Here is a 24,130-nt window from a genome sequence, read left to right as displayed (position 1 = left end):
CACGAAAGCAGCTCTGCCACTGCTTCTCCTCGATTCAATCATAATCAAGTCATCTAAGATGTTGAGACAATTAAAAGTAGTCGTGTGTGTGTGGTTTTAGCCACTCAGATATTGGTACCAACTCAGATTTGTGTTTGTTTGACCAGTGAACATCACCTGTGAGATGCCGTCCAGGTTCCGCTGTGCCAACGGCTACTGTGTCTACTCTGGCCTGCTGTGCAACCAAAAAGACGACTGTGGGGACGGCAGTGACGAGGGAGAAGAACTCTGTATGACTCACAGACACACACATCATATAAACTGTATATATATTGTGCTTCTATATGTAGTACGGTTTTGTGTACAGTATGATACTGTTGTTGTGCTTTATATTAAAACATACCCATTATATTTCAAACATACCCATAATCGGTTTGTAATAAGTTCAGGTTCAGCAAATGCACCACCACGAATCATCAGTTTCTGGGCTCAACATGGATTAGTCAAAACAACACTAATGCCTCCTGAACCTTCCTCCCCAAGGGAATGTGTAATAGGAAATTCCAAAATGGCATCAGTGTCGGCACGGGACACAAAGCCTGAAACATAGAGGGGATGAGCAAAGAGTCCGTTTCACGGAACTGTTGCACAATCAGCTTAAACATCAATAAGCAAATTATTTTGACCGTAGATTAAATACAGTTAGGTTCAGATGTGGACATTGGCTTGCTCATCCAAATCCACTTGTTTTCTATATACAGTAAAGACAGAGGCGAGTGTTTGGAGAAGCCTTCAGTTTAATTAGTAATGTAGAGGATATTATACAACGTGTTTGTCAGAGTATACAAGTATGTGCCTGTGACAGGGGTGTGTTTCTGTTGATGACTCCCTCTGATCGTGTCCCTCTCAGGCCGTGAGCCCACGCTGGCCCCCTGCACGCTGGACGAGTTTAAATGCACCAACGGACACTGTGTGGCTCTGCCATACGTGTGTGACCACAATGACAACTGTGGGGACCGCACTGACGAGTTGGGCTGCAGTAAGTAGCACAACTAAACAATAATTCACCTACTGGCAATATACCCTGTCAGATAAATATTTCATAAGAAATATTGTGAAAACAAAAATGATCCCCTGATGTTTCAAAATGACAGGTGACTGCATCTTCAATGTTTTTTAAGTTCAGTATTTCAACATGTATACAGTAGCTGTGACCAGGTCAAGTTTGAAGACTGCTGCGGCACGTTGCATTAACCAAAACGAAAACAAAAATGGATTGTGTAATAACAAGAAAAAGATTTCAGAATTTGTTTCTTGTATGGAAACATGTTGCACTCACAATAGAAAAAAAATATTATTAACATGTTACTCCAATTCTAATCTGTAGCTGGGTTGTGACCTTATTATGACTTAGTGTCTCAACATCCTGTAATGCACAATTATAATGAAAATTGCATTTTAAAATACTTTTTTCATAATGATGATTGATGGATGTAAATGTCATAACAGGGGGATGTTTTTTATTGTAGTAAACAAGATCCATACCTGAGAACTACAAGATATTTTCTCACCATTTATCTATAAAGCATTTTGGTTTTAATTCCACCTCTTCATAGTATTTCAGTGCTGACCTGCTCTTTCTGGGGACAGAACTATATTTTTAGCTGCTTGACTTGTGGTCACATGAAGACACTTGAGCAAATCGTTTGGAACAGATGACTTGTTTATGCTCATTGGTTGAATTATTCTTCCCATGCGAACAATATAAGTGGGTCTCAAGTTTGTCTCAAGCTGTTTTTAATGTGCCTGTGTGGTGTGGCTCCAGATTTTGGCCATGACCGCAACTGTGAGGAGAAGCGGTGCCAGCACGAGTGCACTAACCTGAACGGCACCGGCTTCATCTGCTCCTGCAGACCTGGATACAGAGTGGACCCAGTCAGCACCTACACCTGCCTGGGTACACACACACACACACACACACACACACACACACACACACACACACACACACACACACACTCATGAGTCCCTCGACGGGGGCTCCTTCTTTCACTCATATACACATGGCTGCATATGGGTGAACACATCAACAAAACCGTGGAACCACGGCGATCAGATCTGCCGAGCCGGGCAAACGTGACCAGAAGTTTACGTTTCTCTTTCAGACATCAACGAGTGTGAGGTGTATGGCACCTGTCCTCAGGTCTGTAAGAACACAAAGGGCAGCTACGACTGTGAGTGCGCCCCCGGATACAGGAAGGTGGGCAACGGCAACATGTGTGAGGCTGAAGGTGAGAAAAGTATTTACTGCGCGAAGGAGATGGCTCGATGAAATAGATTTTTTTGAACTAACTTGGATTTAATAGACGAGGGAGAAGATTATTAATGAAGTGCTGGTAAATCAAGTTAACTGCCTTTTTATTCTCCTATTGTAATTTAAACCACAAAGTTTGATATTGATAAAGTTTGAATAAACAGGAAATTCATGTTTGTTCTGCTGTTCAAACATGGCCTTGTTAAACTCATCACCGCTTTATCAACCTCATGTTTACTTTGCATTGTTCACTCTACAAAGTAAAGAATAATTCTAGAAGAATGGATATTGAATAGGTTTACTCCAGCGTGTCCGTTCATGAAATGTGCCTGAACAGGGAGACTGAACTTTAGGTTTTTAGTTTTAAGTAGCTTGAGTTATATGAATCGGCAATATTCCAAGTACAGGTGAACTATAAATGTCTGTGTCATTCAGGAGCGACGCCCCTGCTGCTTCTACCGGAGAACATTCGTATCCGGAGGTTCAACCTGCAGACGGAGGCCTACCATGACTTTCTCCAAGAAGAAGAGCGCGTCATGGCTCTGGACTACGACTGGGACCACAACAACACCGGACTCAGTAAGACACACGCCGATTCATATCGGTAATACAGCAGAAAGACAAAGGGCAACTTAGTCCTTACTTTGAAACACACTAGTAACTAGTCCCAGTGCTTTTTCAGGTATGGTTTACTTCACTGTGGCCAGCAAGGACTCTGTGCCAGGAGCCATTAAAAGAGCATACATCCCCTCGGTGGATGACGGCAATAACAACATCGGTGCTGCCGTTGACCTCGGCATCAAATACATCACCAGACCAGATGGCATCGCCGTGGACTGGGTGGGCAGGTGCGTTTGCACTGAGATAACTGAAGGACCTTCAGTTAAATACATCTTTTTTTGATTTACACAGATTTTATGCAAATTTTCATTCAAACTGTGGACCTTAGGTAAAGCACTTGCTCTGTGTACTGAGCTACTAGACTTTCTTTTAAAAACCGAGCTTCTTGATAGAGAGCTTGCATTGTGTCAAAGGATATAATGTGAATAGCTGTGTATTTTTGTCCCCCTCATTTTAGAAACCTTTACTGGGCAGACTCCCGGGTGAAGAGGTTAGAGGTGGCCATGTTGGATGGACGCTACAGGAAGCACCTTGTCAAAACCGAGCTCGGTCACCCGTCTGCAGTAGCTGTCAACCCTCGACTGGGGTAAGACAGGCCGAGCGTCCACACCTAACGGAGTGTCTGGCTGCACTGATCTTCTATTAATCTGCAATGGAACACCCACTGTATAACCCAGCAGACCACTACTCTAAGTGCTGCTGTGTTTCCGCAGGATGTTGTACTGGGCAGACCGCGGGGAAGCGGCCAAGATTGAGTGTTCATGGCTGGACGGTCAGGAGAGGAAGGTCCTAGTGGCTGACGGCCTGGGTTGGCCCACTGGCCTGTCGATCGACTTCACCAACGGTGACAGAATTTACTGGTCCGACTCCAAGGAAAGCCGCATAGAGTCTGTTCTGCCTTCAGGAGAGGAACGGAGGACCGCTGTTTATATAGGTGAGGAATGGGAATGAATATGTCATCAAAGAGGAAGATGGTAAATGTGAGACTGTAAACTACCAAGTGATCTCAAATACTGAAATGTGGGATTGGTAATGTAGATTCTTTACGATTACAAAAAATTCCTGCTGTGAAAATCATTTACACCCATTCAGTTTTATCAGTGAGCAGTGAACCTGACATCTCGTTCAACCTTGTGCACGTAGACGTGAGGAACCCCTTCAGTGTGAGTGTGTTCGAGGACCACGTTTACTGGAGCTCTCAGGAGAAAGGCGAGGTGTTCCGGCAGGACAAGTTTGGCCGCGGGGACAAGATCAGTCTGCTGACTGCCGGGCCCTGGCTGACCCAGGTCTCTGTGTACCAGCAGCAGAGATACAACTCCTTAGGTGGTAAGCTGTTTGCTCACCCACAGCACATACTGTGTTTACACTAACTGCACTATACTGGAATAATGTGATTTTTGGTGTTTTTTTTGCATTGACAAAACTTTTCTTGTCTGTGCAGTGAAGAATCCATGTAGGGGAACCTGCAGCCACCTGTGTTTGCTGCGACCGAGCGGTTACACCTGCGCGTGCCCCGAGGGCACCAGCTTCGTCTCCAGCAGCAACACCGAATGTGATGCAGGTAAACAAACAAGCAAAGAAACACTAAAAAATATTTATTTTATTTTTACGTTTTGGACTATACAAATGCAACAATAATTCTGTTTTGGACACAGTGAAGAAAGCAAAAAGGAGCCGGAATGTAATGAATCTATTGATATATTCCTAAAAACTAAAATTTCCAAACTTTCCTATCTACAAACCACCGTAGAAATCATGTTCCATGTTTTAATAATTTGTTCTTTTCAAACATTTCAGGGTTTGATCCGCCACCTACAATGCCACCACCATGTCAGTGTCAAAACGGAGGCACCTGCTACTTTGATGACAACAAGGCTCTTTGCGTGTAAAATTTCTAATAGTCTTTACTCCCAGAAATTTAAAAATTAAGTCACCGCAAAGACATGACCTGTGTTTTGGTTCTCAGATGTCCTCCAGACTGGAAGGGAGAATACTGCCAGACAAACGTATTCGACGTGGTCGCATCCTCAAGTATATTTAGTTTTACAGCCAGAAATATAACATCACATTCATTCAAAGTGTCTTGTAACTGAAAATCTTGTTATAACATCAGCTGCCTTTTGACTTTCCTCTGTCCATGTCCCTCCGTTTCAGTCGGGATAGCCCTCGGTGTGACAGCAGTGATCGTGGTTCTGCTCGTCGCTCTTGTTTATGTTGCCAGGAAGAAATCCAACTTGCTGGAGAGCCTGCGGAACAGCGTGCCCTCAATGCCCAGCATGCCCAGTATGCCATCTATTCCCACCCTGGCAAGCTTCAGGTGAGACCGGCCCAGAAGAGAGAAGAAACCCCTTCCCTGCTTTTAATTTTCACCGTTGTTGTTTCTTGTCCATAGTATTTTATGTGAATAAGCAACCCGACTGCAGAGTAGACAACCTGCTTCCTGTTTATATATTGTAATTTAAAAAAAATATATTTTCAGGAACGGTTTGACTCGAAATGGACCAAAAACAGAGGACAGTGACACGAGGATGAATTCAGAAGCGGTGAGTCGCATAACTATCGCTCAAATGCCAAAACACTTCATCTGCCAGTGACCTTGTACGATTATTTACTTGTCTGCCTGTCGTCTGATGTCAGGTTCCCTCCATGTCCGTGTCCATATTGGACAGAGAGGAGAGGAACTTTGAGAACCCGGCGTATAATGCTGAAGATGAACTCTCCTCCAGCCGCGCAGCGACGGCGGCCACCTCTGCTCCTACTGGAACAGACGAGGTCAATAAACAGAAATCACTGCTCACACTGCGCCTCCTCCTCTCGCTCGCTTTCCATGCATATTACATACTACATGGTAACACTTTGCTGCTATGCTGACTGGCAATATTGTCAACACATTTTTTGTCCTCACAGCAATGTAAAAAAATAATAATTTTGATACGTTTGTAAACTTTTTATAATTTTTGTTTAGTTTTATGATTTTGCTGAGTCCCGTGATGCTGTGTTTCCCTCCTCAGGAGAACGTCGATAATCCCTTGTATGTGGAAGAAGTTCAAGTTGTGGACGGTCCCAAAAGAACCGCGAGTAAACCTGCCGCTGCCAACAAGGTTCGTGTCACACACATTGAATCTTTTTCACATCACATAACTCACAACCTTTAATTCTAAAAATATCAACCACATTAAAGAAAATGCAGCTCCTCTGGGTTTTACTGACCAAACCCCTGAACGTTTTATTTGTTTTTGCTCTGTGATGTTACTCATATTACTTGAAACTGTTGTGAATTTTTCTTCCTTGTGTCCATTTTAGGAGGATTTTGAGAACCCTTGGTACGTCTCCAAGACAGATGATATAGATGTTACCTCTGCACAACCCACTGCTTCAAGCGCACAGGTAACCAGGGAGACGCGTCAAAATGATTTTTGCAATGTTTACTTGTCGGTGTCTGAGGGCATGAATAATTACATGCCCAGAATGATAAAAAAAAATATGCAAGTGAAGGTCTGAAATGAAATATCTAAGTGGACTAGTTTGTCAGAGAATTAATCTGTTGTGATTATCTATGCTCAGTTTTTGACACATTCAAATGTTTTTCTCGTCCCAGCAGTTTGAACCAATCAGGGACGACATTTTTGTGTCTTTCAAAAATCCGACATACATGGTGAGTCGAGAATAATAATACGCAAATCATGACTGTGTCAGGGAGGGGAGGATAAACAGGCATGTGTCTCTAAACATTGTCCGTTGTTCTGGATTTGATTTGACTGGATGGATTTCACAGTGTCTTGCAGAGCTGTAAAGTTTCTGTACAACATGAAAGTCACACTTTTACACTTTTCGCAAAACATTTCATGTGTAATATATATGTATATATATACGTGTCATTGGAAACAATAGATTTTTGTTGATGATTGTGACCTTTCAACAGGACCCAACACAAGCGCACGCTCCTGATTCTGACGTTTGATGTCACCTCTACATCAGTGATGAGACGTTTCGTCAAACTAAGCATTTCACCGACCTGAATAATAAAAAAAAATCAACCAGGATAGTTTGTAAAAGAAAAATATATTTTGTCACATTCAGACTAAACTTTAATCTCTTTGTGTATAACAAACAAACAATGGTAGACGTGATTCAATGTGAATAATATGAGACTGAATAAAGTGCATAGAAACTTGTAAATGCCGTGTCTATAATTAACAGTTAGTTTTGTATCTTTTACTAATTTGATTGATTGTAAGATAATTAAATATTAAAAACTGCCACTATCATTCTTTGTGTTTTTGTTTAGTGAAAGTATAATAACTGGGACTGCTAATGTTTTGAGATTTTATGCCGTTTGGATTAGATGAAGCTCCTGATGCTGTACCTTTGATTTGATGAAACCGAGATCCGTCCCGCGGCCGGCAGGTGCACATATCAAAAGGGGGACTGACGCTCCCACTGGTGTAATCCCCTCACTCATCACAGAGAGGACTCCCAGCTACTGTATCTGACCCACTGGGCTGAGATGAAATGCTTTGTCATCATCCATCTAATCACAGAGACGCACTTGGGACTGCGATCACAAGGCGGCAGCGACGATTCTGCCCATCCGCTCTCTCCGTCTGAACACATCAGGGTCTCTTTGAGCTGGCAACAACTAGGCCACCCGGCTAAGAGACAACAGGGAAGTGAAAGAAGGGGGGGAGAGAACAAGTGGATGGAAGGAGTCAGGATGAGTGGGAACTGTAGGGAAGGAGAGCTGCGAGCCGTGTGTTTTCTCTGTTGTGGATCAAGATTTGCGTTAGTACACCACTGGCGTAAGCGCCACAAGGCTTCTCTGGCCCTCAGCCAGGACATGCACTGTACCATTAACCTGAGGTGCACAGACCAGGAGGGAGGGGACGATCAGGGAATGGATGGATTTGAGAGGGGCGGACCCGAGAGGCGTGCAGCTTGCAGGGTGTGCTCACCGTGCAGCCTTCATGGGCTGTCAGGAATTGTGCAAACACTCGGTTCACACGAGCGGTCCAGCAAAGAATTCTATACGATTCCTCAACCACAGGAATTCTTACATTTGAGAAAGAGTTTTTTTATTTTAGGATTTTTTGTTTTGATTGTTTGTTGTGAGTTGTGGAATATTAGGGCAGATATATTTTTACTTTGATTAACAACACATGGCGATGTGTTTCATTTTCAACCTCTTCATTTCAAAAACTAGCATTGGGATCCGTATTTATTAATGTTAAACTTATTTGTCCTTATACTACGTCACATCCGGTTTATCGTTTTCAACTGTGGAGGCATAATTCTCACAAAAAAAGCGACCTCAGAAGTCACTGTGGTGTTAAGATAAGTATCTTATCGTTTCTCTACTGGTTCACCGGGTGTCTCGAAACCTGCAAGTTGCTCTTTGAGTTTGTCTTCCTCATTCGACAAGTGGCAGGTTGGATCAAAGGTCAACTTCACTGTGACCTCGTAATGTTCTGCAAAAACACTTTCTGGACGATATTTCAGGTATTGTCCTACAAAGCGACTGGTTGGCGTAGGACCTTCAACAGTAAGGTGGTAAATCTATTTATTTTTTTGATTTTTTTCTACCTGGCAGAAATAAACCTTTTTGTATGTTTTGTATTTTTGCCTACAAAGTAGTGTGTACAACAGGTTCCAATTTTTTGATCCAATCCTTTACCTTAAAACCACTTAACACTAATACTCAATGACCATGAACAGTGGCCTGTTCAAAGTGTAATAATATATCATAGACAATCGCCTCGTACACATTATCTCTCTTCCTCATCTCCATCCAACTAATCTCAAGTGACAGCAGCAGCAGCAGCGTTGCAGCGTGTGAACCTTGGATATTTACAGTTTTACGAGGAGCACTTGAAGGCAGCACGGAGGGAGCGAGACGGAGGGCGCTGATTGACGGAGGGGGAAGGGGAGACTGGACGGAGAGGAGACGTCCGAGCCAATGTTTGTCAGTCAGCTGGAGACGGAGAGAGAAGGATAGAGGGGGGACATTAAAGGAAAGAAAGAAGAAAGGAGGCTTCGGAGGGCTGCAGACGACCCGCGGAGGCTGAGAGGAGCCTCAACAAGGTAGAGGATGTTGTCGGTGGGCACCTACTTCACTCTGTGTTTGTGTCTGTGAGGGACAAAGAATGACAGGTTGTCTTCATTTAACCCCGTTCTGTTTTTATTGTGCACACATCCACGTGGTTTTTAAGGTGTTCGTTTGTTTATTTATTTATTTATTTAACTATCAATTATAAATAAGGTCTCACAATTGTCACGTCTGGGTGAACCATGTGGATGTCTGACTGCTGCATGGGAACGAGGGCTGGTATGTCACCTGTGATTGGTGGAACTCAAGACACCGGATTAAACATGTGGTGGGGGAGAATGTTGCCTGTGGTTGTGAGCTAATTACACGATGGGGAGGAATAACCGCTCTGCCTCTGTTGGAATAAAGGTGCTCGGTGACCTCGGAGAGAGAGAGGCAGGTTGTCTGACAGGACCAGAGCCTGGGACTTGGTCCCGCTCGGCTGCAGGGCAGGACAGGCTCTGCTTTATGGCTCTGTTGGCCTTTGAGGAGAAGCAGGAGAAGAGATGCCCAACGGATCGGGTGAAGGTCAGGGTCACGGGGCATTGTAGTCTCAATAAAAAAGAAAAAGACAGAAATGATCGGTGAGAGGACTTTGTGGACGGGTTCCTTTTTATTTCCTTTCCTTGTAGATCTTCTGTTTAAAGGGACCATTATGAAGTCTTGTTTGAAAGTCGAGCAAACAACTAAAGTCAAGTGCCAAAATACCTCAGTCGCAGAAAGTCGCAAAAAGGCCAGAGATGCAAAGAGGTGCAAACAAAAACAACCCACATAGACATTAAGAAACCACAAAGAGAAGCAAAAAGACCCTAGAGATGAAAACAGAGACCAAGATAAGGTGCACAAATTCCACAGAGTCTCAAAAAGACCACAGAGATGCAAAGAGACCACAAGGAAACTAAAACCCAGTACTAATAGATTTCAAAATGAACACCGAGACATTAAACATCCCTAAAGAGATGTGAAACGACCGTGAAGACACACAACTGCATCAAAGTGGAACCAAATGACTTAAAGGAGAGAAGAGGCTACAGAGTAGTGCCTGAAGATGGTGTCTCACGCTTGTCATCACGCCGTCTCTTCTATGTATCTTCACAGTTTCCCAGGATCCGGGTTCTCTCGTGGTCCATCCACGCGTGTCCCGTCTCACACACTGTTGCTCCGAGCGGTCGTGAGCTCAGTGGGGGCTAACGTCAGTCCACTCACGCGCTTCGATTGGCTGCCTACCAGCCACACTGGCTCTCTTTCAGCCACCGCGTCTCTCGGCCCCTCGTGTGTCCATGAAACCTCGTTGGCTGTCGAAAATCTTGTTTGGCCTCCATCCGCCCCGCAACCTCTGATTTTTCCTTTTCCTTTAGACAAATTCAAATCTCGCCACACTGGAAAAAGTTGAACCTTTTGTCCTGCTGAAGATGTCTTTTGAAGGGATCTTCTTCCACACGTCGTGGGAGCCGCCGGCTCCCGAACCTCCGCACCACCACATTTTATTTCTAGCATTCGCACAAGCACAATTCAATCTAAATTGGATCTCAAGGTCACGGCATGGTAGACTGGTAGAATTATTTTTTTGTCATGCAGCGATCAAATGGAATTTTGGATTCGAATGGTGAAAATAGTGGGCAGCTATTTTGTTAATCAAAATAAAAAATAGAAAAAGTAAAAATAGAAAAAATAAGTGCCTCGCATTCTCTCGATTAAATTTATTTTAATCTGACTTTTTGTTGAGCAAAACAAGACATTTAAAAGATATCACTTTGGGCTTTGGGAAGTAATGATGGATGTTTCGCCCCTTAAGCTAAATGATCCTATTTGGAATTTATGCTGAATTGAAATGTTTGAAATGAGGGACATAAATCTTTTTGTGCAGTTGCAGAAGCATGGATTAGATTAAAATACGACTGCAAAATGTACAGCAGGACGCAACTTGCCAAGTGGATATTGGGAATGGAATCTGTCATACCCAGACATGTCGGATCAGCCATGTGGGGTGGCACCATGGGTTTTTGGGTGGATGGACTACGCACACACACACACACACACACACACACACGCACACACACACACACACAGAGTGGTGTGCAGATGGCGTCAGCAGCGTGTTGGCGGCCTAACCCCCTCTCAAGTCTCCCTCTTGGGACCCGTCCTGCAGCAAATGAGTCTGGCAAACAGGTGCTGTGTGTGTGTGTGTGTGTGTGTGTGTGTGTGTGTGTGTGTGTGTGTGTGTGTGTGTGTGTGTGTGTGTGTGTGTGTGTGTGTGTGTGTGTGTGTGTGTGTGTGTGTGTGTGTGTGTGTGTGTGTGTGTGTGTGTGTGTGTGTGTGTGTGAGAGAGTTCAGCTCTCTGTTCACAAAGTCACCCTAAGTACAATGCTTGACTGTAGATCGTGTCAGCGCCTGGTTACCTCTGATGTTTTCCGCCCTGTCCCGTTTGCCTGTTTACTCGTTTGTTTGTCAACAGGATTACGCCAAAACGACTAAACAGATTGCCAAAATGTAACTCGTTGGATGGATGGGACGTGGGCCAAGAAAGAGCCAGGAATTTTCCATCACTTCCTTTAACATTGCAAGATGGGCAGGTTTCCCTTTTTTTCCCCAGGGAGTAATTCATGGATCCTTATGAAGAATATTAGGCATATTTTGATTTGTTGGTTTGCAGTCGAGGACTTTTCCAGTTGTCTGTATGTGCTGATCCTAGCTCACAGTGAGTCGCTGCAAAGCCGTGCTGGAAGTCTTCCAAACTCCCAATACACGCTGTATATACTGCTGAGCCATGATCCCCGCATCGTCACTAGAGCTGCCAACCGCTGAGCCACGTGTCGCTTTCCTCGAAAACCCATCGATGGCAACGCAGAAGGGGCTTTTAGCTTATTGCATCCATCAGCGTGCCGCGCTGGGTTCGCTCCCGCTGCGACGTATCCTCTCGCGACAAACCTGTTGGATTGTGCTGGACGATAAAAGTCTAATACTTTTCTGACAGTAAATGTAATCTAAAGCCAGTGAGAAGGGGGGTTAGGTTAATTCTGTCAAATTCTAATTCTAGAAAAGTTTCTACCCCAAAAAAGGACCAATGTCTGTTTGTGTCATTAAAGAAAGAGGACACGTCTTCCCCTGACTTTCTTTTTCTGAACAATTGAAAAATCTTGAAATTGTTTAATATCGAGAAAATCTACAAATCATCACACGAGGGAGGCTGGAACCTATAAAGACATTTGTCCTTGTAACACGTTAAATCAGTTATTTAAATTTATGTAAACCGTTTTATCGATTACTTCATTCTTATTTGTTGTAGAGTTTCTCTGGCTAAAATTAATATTTTTCTAATCGGCCGGTGTTAGTGTAAGTAAAGCTGCACTGAAAAGACTTTTTCTGCATGGCCTCCGCTTCGTCCCTGCTGCTTTTCAGTTTCTCCTGTAATCCACCAGTCCTTTCTCATCGGGACCATTGTACTCACGGAAATCCCCTGTGATGTACCCGGCCGCAAGAAATGGCGTCTTCAATCGAGCGAGCAAAAATAATGCCGCCATATGGCCGGAGGGAACCGTAAACCTTAATTTAGACGAAAGAGTCAGAAGAGAGAGAGAGAGAGAGAGATGTTGGCGTTAATCTCCTCTCAGCCTCTTGTGATTAGAGAGAGTGACTCGGGATGGAGGGAAGAAGAGGGTGAGAAACGGGTCAGGAACATGGGCCCAGTGTTGCAGAGGAGGAGAAGGATGGATGACGGCATGGAAACACACAGGAAGAGCGAGAGGAGGTTTTACGTGATCGTCAACACTCGGCAAAGTTCTAAAACCTGCTGAAAATGCTGTTTATTTTCTCTGCAACCATCGGAGCCCATATGCCATGTGTCTTGACCGTGTTAACCTCCTTTTAAAGTAATTGCGCACGTGAGATTGATGGATCTAAAGCCACGACATCCCACATCCTGGTCACGAATCTCTCATCTATTATTCCTTTGCTTGTTAATCTGTTTGTTCACAGAGGTTCATGGTTCATACTCCATACTCTGTGTGTGTGTGTGTGTGTGTGTGTGTGTGTGTGTGTGTGTGTGTGTGTGTGTGTGTGTGTGTGTGTGTGTGTGTGTGTGTGTGTGTGTGTGTGTGTGTGTGTGTGTGTGTGTGTGTTGCATGATAATGTGCAGGATGGATTTTTTTTAATGTACTGCATTGTCAGTGGCCTGCGGAGTGACTGAGTGAATGGAGGGGACTGAAATCCTGATGGTGGTGCAGCATTAGACTGAATCAATCTGGGCGTATTATTATTATCAATGCCCGATTGAGGGGCACTCATGGGCAGAGGTCAAAGGTCATGTCACGCTCCCATCAGTGATCACGTGTGAACAAGACGTGCTAGTCTGTGTGTGGATGTGTGTGTGTACTTACTGAGGTGCAGCATGAAAACACAGGGACCAGATGAGATTACTCTGCAGTTTGACGTTCTGGGAAACGTATTAGTTTGCTTCTTTTTTTTTTTTGTGGGGCTTTTCGATGAGAAGATCAATCCCCCTTTTAATTACCTGTAAACCTGAAGCAGAGCCAGATTTAATTCAGGAAAAAAAAGGAAAAAAAGAAAGATACACTGACTGTTCTGTAATGGTAGTGTGGCCTGGACACTTGGATTTGATAGTGGATTTCTTACAACCTTAGTCCAGCTCTGCTCTGTGTGTCTGGATACAGTTAATGCTGTTTTGCTGGTAAAGATGGATATGATGGATAACTGCTCTCATGAATGCCCTTCAGAAACAAGCCTACACGCACGCACGCACGCACGCACTCAGGCACACACACACACTGCTGTATGTTCACCTGGCATCTTATTACTGCGGCCCCTCCCACAGATGTGTTCCAGCCGGTGTGGCGGCCCCCCACCTACGCAGCCAGTCGTTAAGGTTATAACAGGTATAGAGCAAGTGGGCTGTAATGAACTGCTGCGTCACCTCAACAGTTAATTAAGAATGTGGATTATGATGTGACCGGCTTTACACAGTGATTTATAAAACTGACCGATGTGGCGGAGAAACTTACAATAGCTGGACAGTTATAATATCTGATTTCACCGCGTTTGCCAAAAGTCAACGGAGCAAACGCGTTGAATTCTCGTTCAGAAATCGTCAGAATGATGTGATGCTGTGATTCATGATTTCATTTAAATCAAGGACAGCGGTGTGCAAGATGATTCAGTTGTGAGAGGGTCTATTCAACGATGTACAGTGTACGTGCATGATCGTCCATTCATCCAAAATGGTAAAATACATTTCTCATCACAGTTCGAGTACAAGATGACGTCCTTGTTGTGTCTAAACCCTAAAGATATGTAGTCCACAGTGATACAGATACAAGATGTAGATGTAGGCAGCAAATCATACATTTTTAGAAGCAGGTTCGTTGTTGTTGTTGTACTATGCAAATGTTCCGTCCAGATATAATGTGTCCCCTAAACCGATTTGATCTGGATTATGAGAAAACTTTACTTTCGCGCCTTCATTTGCACCACACTTTGAACTTATCGGAAATGATTCATCAAAGTTGCAGCCAGCGGTGTTTCCTTTGGGTTGATAGTTTGGTATTAATCTTGGCTCTAGTTAGCAGTTCTTAATTTCTAACTCAATGTTGCCTTTGTTAAAAAAATAAGGAGGTTTGTGACAGCTGGCGTCACAGTGATCTGCTGTAAAACGCACAGCAAGTGTTGATAAATTGTTCTTGAATAAAACCTGTCGTCTCTGGAAAGTACAAACAGGCACGGTGGGAAACCTTGAGCCCAGGCAGCTTGAGTGACTTTGATGCAAAGATGTAAATGAAAATAATTTGTATTTTTTAGATGGAAGCTTGCTAGTTACGTGCTTCACTGCTGAAGTCCTGAAGTGAATAATGTTGCACCGTTAAAATGAAATCCATTATCTGCCAGACTCTTGAGTTGTACACAAAGGGGAGTCATTACTACGACTACTGTGGCGTTGCCATGGTGACAATCAAGGTGAGGCATCCTATAGGACCAGTGGGGCCTCAGTTTCCTCTGGTCTGATGTTCTCGCAGAATGAAATGAAATGAAATGGAATTTAAGACTCGGTAATGAGAGCAGCTTTTAATTATACTGAAACTTCGGCACAGTTAATGGGTTGATTCATCACTGTCTAAGAGTGGCTGGTCCGATGCTCCGTTCTGGAATATATTTACATTTTGAATTAATTTTGAAGGAGAAATGACTCCCTTGACTAACGTGACGACAGTAACGTACTGAAACCTATTTGTATAACCTCACTCCGTCTCTCTGTTGGCATCACTAGCCATCAGATTTTTCAAATATGTGTCATATTTAATCCTACAGTACAGATACGAAGAACCATACGCTCTTGTGGGGGTTTTTTGTTCAAGCCTTTGCAGTTTTAGATTAATCTCAGCGACTCTGTGTGACAAAAAAAAAAAGATTGCTTTGAAGAAAATCATAATTGTGAGCAAACTTGATTCATTTTTAAAATCTTCGATTTAAAAAAGAAATACAGATCTAAGCCTCTTTTAATCACAATGTGTTATGTTTTTCTTTTCTTTTGTGCCCATTCCCAGTTGTGTTCGCGATTTCCCACTGTGGCCAGCAAGAAGAGGAGGGAATTGAAGAGACTTTGCCGACTTTGTTTCCCCTCCCTCCCCGGTCTCCCCCCTCGGCACCCTCCTCTGAATGTTTGAAGCCATGCCCATCGCGTCGGCAAGCACAGGTACAGACAGACCTACGCTCGCAGCCACTTCTTCATGCTCTTAGATGCTTTATACATACGTAGAAATAAGGAACATGCTATAATATCAAGCGTAGGTTACTGGTGCTCTTTTTTCGTAAATGGGTTCACTACCAAAAGAATACGCGGTAAGGAACCTTAGAGAAGCTTTTTGTGAGTTACCTACATCTGTGTATAGGACAAAAGGGAGAATCTCAGACTTTACCTGCGTGTTTCTTTTTTCCTGATGTCATGGTCTCCTTTTAAAATGACATTCGTCAACCTACTGTAATAAAAAAGTAATTCCCAAGTAAGTCATTCCTTATGAAAGCAACTCTTCAGCTGCCCCCTTGTTTAGTTCTCGATGGACAGCAGGTGCTGGAATGGATGACTCCCGCATGACTCGTGGTTTTATATGCGATTCCCAGGGCTGCACGAGACCCTGGCCCTGCTCACCTCTCAGCTCCACCCAGATGCCAACCACAAAGAGGACCTCGTCTTCCTCAAAGATGTCCTCAGTGAGAAAAGCATCGGTTACCTCATGAAGGTGCGGCAGAAGTGTTGACTCCGAGTGCATTTTGATATTTGTGATTTGTGGCGAGATGTTTAAAATGTGCCAACCCATCACAGATCCACGAGAAACTGAAGCAGTACGAGAAACACAGCCCGACGCCGGTGCTTCACAGCGCCTCCTGTCTGGCAGAGGACGTAGGTGCAAGCTGCCCTCAAATTTCAACTGCAAGCTACTTCTGAACATTAGATAATATTGTGGATGAAACGCCTAGTATTAACCGTGGTTCAGCAAATGTAATACATGAGGAGATGTGGCACAACATTTTTGAAAATATTTGAAGCAGTGATTTTTCTGCTTGACACTGTCAGCTGGCTGAGGAGCTTCAGAATGGACCTCTGGAGGACGACGAGAGGGAACTGCTTCTCCTGCTGAGCACTCCTCACCTAAAGGTGCGCTCACACACATGCACGCCGTGCCTGTCATCTCGAGTCGAGAAACTGAGACACCCTCCTATTTCCTTCTGGAGTTCAATATCTTCTAGCTGTAACGTAACACCAGCGTCAGAGCCGTCTGAACTGCTTCCTCCGGGCCCACTCTCGGCGGCTTTTGTTTGACCCATCATTTGTTAGTTTCTTTTACCCACGCTTTCTTCGCTCAGTCTCTTTCAATCTGACCCGTGTTTGCGTTTTTGTCCGTGGTCCTTTTCTTGTGCGTTGTTGGCGCAGGCAGTGCTGTCAGCCCACGACACTGTGGCCCAGAAGAACTTCGACCCGGTGCTGCCGCCGCTGCCGGAGGATCTGGATGACGACCTGGAGGAGGAGTCGGTGAAGATCGTCCGCCTGGTGAAGAACAAGGAGCCCCTGGTGAGAGTGTCCTCAGAGAGGAGAGCTCTTCTATGCACAGTAAACTGACATTTTACTTACTGTGATGGAGACACTTTGATGGAGACAATCTCCAGGGCGTGAGTGTTTGTCACTGGGGGATGCTATAAACTAGACTATACCATGCACTATAACAGGATATTGATTTTTTTTTTTTTCTTTCAGCAAAAGCCAACAATCTGCAGATGGGGCTCAGCTCCACCGGTCTATCAGAGGATTGTTTCAGCTCAGTGGACTGACAAATCTGATTTATCGCTGTGTCTCTTCTACCAGGGAGCGACCATTCGGAGGGACGAGGCGACGGGAGCTGTAATCGTGGCCAGAATCATGAGGGGAGGGGCAGCTGACCGCAGTGGTGAGACCAACTGTGTTCACGCATCAAATACCGCGGCTCAAATGTCAGTTGTGTACTTTTATCGTCTCTGAATAAAAATGAAAACGAGGGGCCGAACGTAGCCAAATAATCGGAACTCCTACTGTACAGTATGTGTTGAACTTTCTTTTCACTACTGACACACAGAGAGAGAGAGAGAGAGAGAGAAGTGGAGAGATTACTCTGTGTAACCGCATGAACTGTCAAAAGAGATCAAATCCTTGAGATTACAGCCACGAGATTGCGTCTTTTGAGATTACAAACAAGGGTTACACTTGGCTGTTGCCGTGGAGATGTTATTTATTTAATGCCAACTGAAATAATACCTCCTTTTTTGTTCACGTCAGAGCCTCATCCTCTAAAAATACTACCAGTGGAACTAAACATCATGGGATTTTCCTCGTGTGTGTGTGTGTGTGTGTGTGTGTGTGTGTGTGTGTGTGTGTGTGTGTGTGTGTGTGTGTGTGTGTGTGTGTGTGTGTGTGTGTGTGTGTGTGTGTGTGTGTGTGTGTGTGTGTGTGTGTGTGTGTGTGTGTGTGTGTGTGTGTGTTGCCAGGTCTGGTGCATGTAGGGGATGAGCTTCGAGAGGTCAACGGAAACCTGATTACCCACAAGAGGCCAGATGAAATAAGTCAGATTCTGGTAAAGTAAAAAACAATGTGGCGTCATTGCAGTTCAGATCCTGGTGATTAGTGTGGCCACAGTGGATGACGGTGCTGCTCTGATGTTTTGTCCTTCAGTCCCAGTCACAAGGCTCCATCACTCTGAAAATCATCCCAGCTGTTGTGGAGGAAGACAACCTGAAGGAAAGCAGGGTGAGGACTTTTTGTTTTCGATTTAGACTATATGTCTAATTTTTTGATGCATGTCTCCACACGGGAATTTCGTTTTTGCATAACAGTTTGCTTGACAAGCTCAGTTTTTTCCCAGGGTTCTGTGCAGTGACACTTATTGACCCGCAGCGGTTGCCAGGTTAACCGCATCCCCTTGTTTCCTGTCTTTGATGCTAAGCTAAGCTAACTGACTGATGGCTGTAAGTTTACATTCAATGGAAAGACATGAGAGTGGGGTCTCGGCAGGAAATTGTGATTTTATACATATATTTTCCAAAATGTCAAACTACTTTTTGTAAGTCTCCACCACTGCTAACAAAATGTTCCTGCTTCTTCGCGCAGGTCTACCTTCGCGCTTTGTTCGACTACACCCCCTTTGAGGACAAGGCCACGCCGTGCCAAGAGGCGGGACTTCCTTTCCAGAGGGGAGACATTCTTCAGGTGGTGAGCCATGAGGACGCCACCTGGTGGCAGGCCAAGAGAGTTGGCGACTGTAACCTGCGCGCCGCCCTCATCCCCTCCACACTGTTCCAGGAGAGGTAGAGCCGGCGTCAAATCCTCTGTCAAATAAATAACTTACCTTTTATCAGATAAATAAGGACTCTTTCCTTTTTCTTCCCAGACGCCTCAGGTACCGGATGAAAATGGGTTCCTTTCCTTCTCCCGTGTCCCCGAAACCTCTGACATGTAAGCCCCGTTTTACCCCTGCGATCACTATAAACTTCCCCAACCTTGTAGCCACGACTGCACAAGAAGCCCAGATCCACGGATACAGCGTGTAATGCAGGTCAAATCTAATCTAACTAGGGGGACGCAGAAAGAGAGATTATGTGCAGAGAACAGGAGGATCTGAGGTTAAAACCCGTAATCCATCGTTTCATTCCCTAATCCAATTTCAAATGTAAAATGAAACAAACAACGGGTGGTGGTTAAATCGAACCCTAACCCACCTTAAATCTTTTCTTGTTTCTGTCTGCATGAGAGCTTAGCTCCCTAACTGTCACTAAGCTTGGATGTGTATTGAAAAAAGAAAGTTGACGTCAATCAGACATTCTTCAGTAAACATAGACAAAGCACATGGGAGATGGGGATCGGATAAGTTGGTGAGGGAAGTGAGGGTCTAATTTGAACGGGACATTTTGAAGACGATGTTGAAACCCCATGGAGAATGTTTACTTCATAATCTTGTGTACTAAGAGTCACAGAAGAGTGGCTGTAATATTCTGTACCGTGATCCTGTGTGTTATTATCCCCTGCATTGCTCTCCTCAGACGATCGCGCTGACAGAGGTACGTAGACCAACTCTCACGTTGGAGCCCACCTCTCATCCCCCGACTGACTCACATGTTCTCATGGCTGAGTTTCTCTACGAAATTCTCATCCGCAGCCGAACTGTGACTCACGTTGACATAGACTCCTTGTGAACTTTATTTTGTCCCTGAGTTGTTGTTTGTTTTTTTGTTGTCTTGGCACAAAACAAAACTCCCATCCGTCTGTCAGAGTGAGCGTACTTTAACCCGCTGTGTCGACACCTTGAAGTTCCCTCCACGTCCTCCCTGCTCTTACCCTGTCTTCTCTCCCTGCTTGCCATCCCACAGAGGACTGGGACAGTGAGGGCGCTCTGAATGGAAAGGACATAGGTGAGGAGGCGCAATCATTGAGTTTATGACTGATCACCGCCGCATCGCATTTCTGCTAAATCTGTGTGCTAATCCATCCCTTCGTTTAGAAGCTGCAAACTCTTCTTGAGGTGTCGTAGTGTATATTGCTTTGGGTTTGATTTGAGGGTCATGGTAGATATAACGGCTGGTTTATACCTTGAACTCAACGGCAGATTCAACACGTCACCGTGACTTTATGACAAGAGAGTCTGATCCCCTGTCGTCCTCACAGACAATTTGTTAATAATCAGGCTTCCTGGCCTCTTTTCTTGACTTAATGTGACTTGCCGGAAAACTCTGCCACAGCTTTTTTTTTACCTGGACCTCATCCTCACATAATTTTTCAATCATGCAAATTGATCCTGAGCAAAAATCTCATGCACGGCTTCACTTCAGATGACCGCACGTCTTTCTGAATATGTCTCTGTCCTTCAAATGTGAGACTGTACCTTTGATATAAAGTGCAAATTCTTCATTTTAAGCTTCCTTAGTTCATCTGTTCTGTACACATTAATTTAAACATAAGAATGCCTCATTATGTAAACTGTATAACCCCGACTGATTCTGGATACTGATACTTCAGAGAAATTAAATAATAATATCTATTTTTTTTCCCCCACATATGCCAGAATATAAGTAATCTTTCTGGATATGGATTAATCATTAAATTATTGCTATATCTGCTGAGTTGGACATTTTGCTGTTCTCGTAACAGCAAAATGTAATCTCGTAATCTCGTAATTTCCCTCTGATGGTTTCACCGTATACGTGTTTTACCTTCACAATCAAGTTAATTGTGATGAGTTTGGTTCGATTTGTGTAACTGGACAATAATGTGAAAACCGTAGAGGCTTAAAATGACTGAGGTTCGACATCAATTTCCTGCCAGGAAAAAAACAGAACAGTCTGGCAGGCTTTTCGCGCAGCCACCAAGCCTCTCGCATTGTCGTGGCGTCTCATTGTGCGTCCCCCGTGGCCTCTCCCCTTCACGCCACATGCTCAAGGTGCTTTGCTTGTGTTTGTTGGCGAGCTGGATGCAGCATGCACGGCTTTGCGTCATCTTTATAGAAACCTGGTTGAATAACTGGTCTAATACAAGCTGTAGTTTCTCTCAAGAGTAAGGCAGCCCCTGCCTTCTGTGGCCATGCTTTCTCATGGGATTTTTACTCAGGTACTCTTTACTGACTTCTTCTTCTGGTGGTGTTCAGTGCGTCTGTGTTGTGTGACGTATGGCGCAGGGTTTGAATTTTACCCGGGGAGAGTGAGATGTGTACACATTTTAAGATTGCTCTTTATTTTAAAGAGAACTTTGGTGTCATGTTGTGTTAGCGGCAGTGCGATCTGCAGATCTCTGTTCCGTCTTACATTTTGTACGTCTCTGACCACAGCCAGCCTGCGCAGAAGTCTCCGCCTCAGGAGGGATCGCCAGGGTTCACCCGGAGAAGCTCACACTCCAGATGCCAATCACGCCGACTTTCTGATTTATGAGGAGGTAACACAGTACCTGCCCCGACCCGGTGAGAGGCCGCGTCTCATAGTACTGATAGGTAGGTCTACCTTGGGGTTCAGTGATAGTCGAAGAGACGTTGCTATTATAGTTGAACCAGACATGACCGTTAAGTAAAATATTACTTGGCGATACAGAATATTCCTGGTACATCTTTTAAAACGTGTCTCCCCCCTTTATTTGCATGGTCACAGGCTCCCTGGGAGCTCGGGTCACTGAACTCAAGCAGAAGGTGATAGCTGAGAACCCTCGACGCTATGGTTTGGCTGTGCCTCGTGAGTCTCCTCAGAAAATATTTTCCCTTTGGAGAGCGGAGAGAAAAACAAGAAGAACATTCAAGCAGAATTTAGGCGATGGCTCAGGACTCACCTGAGCAAAAATGAATATAAATATAAGATTAATGAAAGGGTAAAGTTTTAAGTCTAACCCTAAATGTATCCACAATGTATCTAGGATCCACAATTAACCCTGTATTTAGATAATTATGTACTAAGAGCAGATTAAGATATGATGGAGCTTGGCCATTAAGCAATACTTTAGTTAATGTACATAGGATATATACTGAATTCTTGTTGGTCACCATTTCAATTGGCGACATGCTTAGCAAAGACAGTTCTGAAATCATTATGACTCACGTGTTATTTATGCATTACCATACAGTTATTCAGTAATCATCTTTTTTTCTCACCCGCCTTGTTCTGCCGCTGCTGTTTGAACACGAGACACCACCCGAGCCAGGAAGAGCCACGAGCGAGAAGGAGTGGAGTACCACTTCATCACTAAAGCAGCTTTTGAGGCCGACATCCAGTGTGGCAAGTAAGTACTGGACAGTGAATAGATTCTCTTGTAAACCAAGCGAATAAAACAAATGGTTTGCTTCATATTTTAGAAATTGAGCTGCCTAACAAGAAACTGAATTGAAGAATTGAAAGCACTTGTTTCTTGTTATTATGCATATTTTCTTTTTCTGAATAATTCTCGTCTGTGCTCCGTTTCCGCAGGTTTATTGAATATGGGGAGTATAAAGATAATTTGTACGGCACCAGTTTGGAGTCCATCCATCGAGTTTTGGATCAAAACAAAGTCTGTCTAGTGGATGTGCAACCAGAGGTTAGTCCAGTTATACAGTTGAATGTCCAGTGAAGTAGCTGTACTTTCAATTCACATGCCAGGACCTGACTTGCATTTGTACATGTACATCTGATGTAAAGAACGTGGAGGATTTTATCATAACGAATGACTACCATCATTTCTCTGGATCGTAGTGTCAGCAACAACTTATCACTGGGAGATTAATGCAGTTTATTTACGTTTCAACTAAAGGTCGCTCACAGTTCATACAGAACGGTGCAGAAGGGATTTCGATTAGAGTAGAGCAGAAGCTATAAGTTCCATGTTTTATTGTCACTACACTGACCGTTAAATTACAGGTTATATTGTATAGCTTTTAGTTCACCGTGAACTAGACCGTGCTTTCAGCCATAGATTGTCATCTTCAAGTTTTATTGGCTTATATCTCTCACTTTTCTTCAGCATTCCTGGTTCTTTTGTTTCTCACGATTCAACAGTGTAAACTATTTTATTCAAGGGAGCTGAAAAGACAATTAGAATTTGAGGTAATTTGGACTGGACTTCATGTAAACTGAAAACATATTATTCTTTGGACTGGGCAATAGATTCTCAATGTTAAGCCCCTCGTCTTTTAAGCAACATATTCTGTTCCTGTTGAAATGTATGGGTGTGTTTTTCCCTCCACATTCAGGCACTGAAGACTTTACGTACTGCCGAGTTCAAGCCGTATGTCTTCTTTGTGCGACCTCGCATCTTTGACAATCAAAGGAAACCACTTGGCTCCTCTTCATCACTTAGTTTGAGCGTCACGGTGAGTTGCGGTGCCTATGACAAAATTGAATACATTAGGTTGGCATCAAGAATGTTCAATTGCAGCCTTCCATGAAGAAATTTGACTTCATTTCTAATGCAGCTCTGAATCTACATCTCTCTCTCCTCTGACTGAATAGGAGGATGAACTACAGGACATAAAGCAGTCGGTGGAGCGGACGTTAGAGGGCTATGGCCATTGGATGGACTATGTCCTGGTGAAAGAGGACCCAGTCAGTGCCTTGGCAGAGCTCCAGGTCGTACTGGAGAGGGTGCAGATGGAGCCTCAGTGGGTGCCCGTGTCCTGGGTGAGGAGCTAGTCTGCTGAACTGAGGCCAAATGCTTCATATAAAAAAAAAAGAAGAAGAAAAGTAGACCCCTGTGAGGATAGATAACTGGAGGGATCCAGTGTTTACTGCCAGACACCCATTCCACAGATACAGGTTTGTGCGTGGAGTCAATGTCATGAAACGAGCATCAGCAATCACTGAAAGCAGTTTTTTTTTCCATCAGTGTGAACTTCAAGTGAGGGGTTCTGATTAGATTGATCAGTGTTAAATAAGTAGGTCGTCACACAGGTACAGTGCCGTGTACATAAGTGTATATCTAGATAGTACAGTGGCAGTATAACAACTCTGACAGGTATGAAGTATACACATGTAGGACAAAGATCCTAAAGCATCTGCACATATACTGACGGACGTCTGCATTCTATCAGCTATAATGTAAAGTGCCATATTGAACATGTAAAAACAATAAACTGTACTAATCTTACCGTTTCCTG

General features: G+C 44.0%; 2 protein-coding genes across 3 annotated transcripts in view; both read left to right on the top strand.

The window, feature by feature from the left end:
* The window catches only part of lrp2b (low density lipoprotein receptor-related protein 2b), a 36,260-nt gene extending 29,078 nt beyond the window's left edge, over window positions 1-7,182 (top strand). Inside the window, exons 63-81 of the mRNA XM_035611643.2 lie at window positions 147-269; window positions 890-1,018; window positions 1,805-1,936; window positions 2,145-2,270; window positions 2,729-2,872; window positions 2,976-3,141; window positions 3,372-3,500; window positions 3,628-3,848; window positions 4,058-4,240; window positions 4,356-4,475; window positions 4,712-4,799; window positions 4,881-4,945; window positions 5,069-5,231; window positions 5,394-5,457; window positions 5,552-5,686; window positions 5,926-6,015; window positions 6,218-6,301; window positions 6,513-6,569; window positions 6,837-7,182. Of these exons, the coding sequence (XP_035467536.2) occupies window positions 147-269; window positions 890-1,018; window positions 1,805-1,936; window positions 2,145-2,270; window positions 2,729-2,872; window positions 2,976-3,141; window positions 3,372-3,500; window positions 3,628-3,848; window positions 4,058-4,240; window positions 4,356-4,475; window positions 4,712-4,799; window positions 4,881-4,945; window positions 5,069-5,231; window positions 5,394-5,457; window positions 5,552-5,686; window positions 5,926-6,015; window positions 6,218-6,301; window positions 6,513-6,569; window positions 6,837-6,875 (2,258 nt within the window). The 3' untranslated portion in view covers window positions 6,876-7,182. The remainder of the gene's footprint in view (window positions 1-146; window positions 270-889; window positions 1,019-1,804; window positions 1,937-2,144; window positions 2,271-2,728; window positions 2,873-2,975; window positions 3,142-3,371; window positions 3,501-3,627; window positions 3,849-4,057; window positions 4,241-4,355; window positions 4,476-4,711; window positions 4,800-4,880; window positions 4,946-5,068; window positions 5,232-5,393; window positions 5,458-5,551; window positions 5,687-5,925; window positions 6,016-6,217; window positions 6,302-6,512; window positions 6,570-6,836) is intronic.
* Window positions 7,183-8,788: 1,606 nt separating this feature from the next.
* LOC118286975 (MAGUK p55 subfamily member 3-like) lies at window positions 8,789-24,125 on the top strand. Of its 2 annotated transcripts, XM_047327461.1 has the most exons (20): window positions 8,789-8,992; window positions 15,551-15,699; window positions 16,125-16,243; window positions 16,327-16,404; window positions 16,579-16,659; window positions 16,936-17,073; window positions 17,365-17,446; window positions 18,021-18,106; window positions 18,205-18,279; window positions 18,640-18,836; window positions 18,920-18,984; window positions 19,569-19,586; window positions 19,896-19,937; window positions 21,064-21,129; window positions 21,347-21,505; window positions 21,660-21,740; window positions 22,188-22,281; window positions 22,467-22,575; window positions 23,228-23,347; window positions 23,487-24,125. In XM_047327461.1, exons 2-20 carry the CDS (start codon window positions 15,663-15,665, stop codon window positions 23,664-23,666), a joined length of 1,827 nt encoding a protein of 608 aa, XP_047183417.1. In that variant the 5' UTR covers window positions 8,789-8,992; window positions 15,551-15,662; the 3' UTR covers window positions 23,667-24,125. The 2 variants fall into 2 exon arrangements, with proteins under 2 accessions (XP_047183417.1, XP_047183418.1); XM_047327462.1 differs by lacking the exon at window positions 21,064-21,129.
* Window positions 24,126-24,130: the final 5 nt, after the last annotated feature.

The sequence above is a fragment of the Scophthalmus maximus genome, chromosome 16 (assembly GCF_022379125.1).
Source record: "Scophthalmus maximus strain ysfricsl-2021 chromosome 16, ASM2237912v1, whole genome shotgun sequence".
Taxonomy (NCBI): domain Eukaryota; kingdom Metazoa; phylum Chordata; class Actinopteri; order Pleuronectiformes; family Scophthalmidae; genus Scophthalmus; species Scophthalmus maximus.
Note: the sequence above shows the minus strand (reverse complement) of the source record. Positions and strands in the feature narration are given on the sequence as shown.

Coding starts and splice junctions, on each gene's coding strand:
- LOC118286975 (XM_047327461.1), top strand. CDS start 15,663: ATGTTTGAAGCCATGCCCATCGCGTCGGCAAGCACAG. Junction 16,244..16,326: donor GCATCGGTTACCTCATGAAG/GTGCGGCAGAAG, acceptor AACCCATCACAG/ATCCACGAGAAACTGAAGCA. Junction 18,107..18,204: donor ATGAAATAAGTCAGATTCTG/GTAAAGTAAAAA, acceptor TTTGTCCTTCAG/TCCCAGTCACAAGGCTCCAT.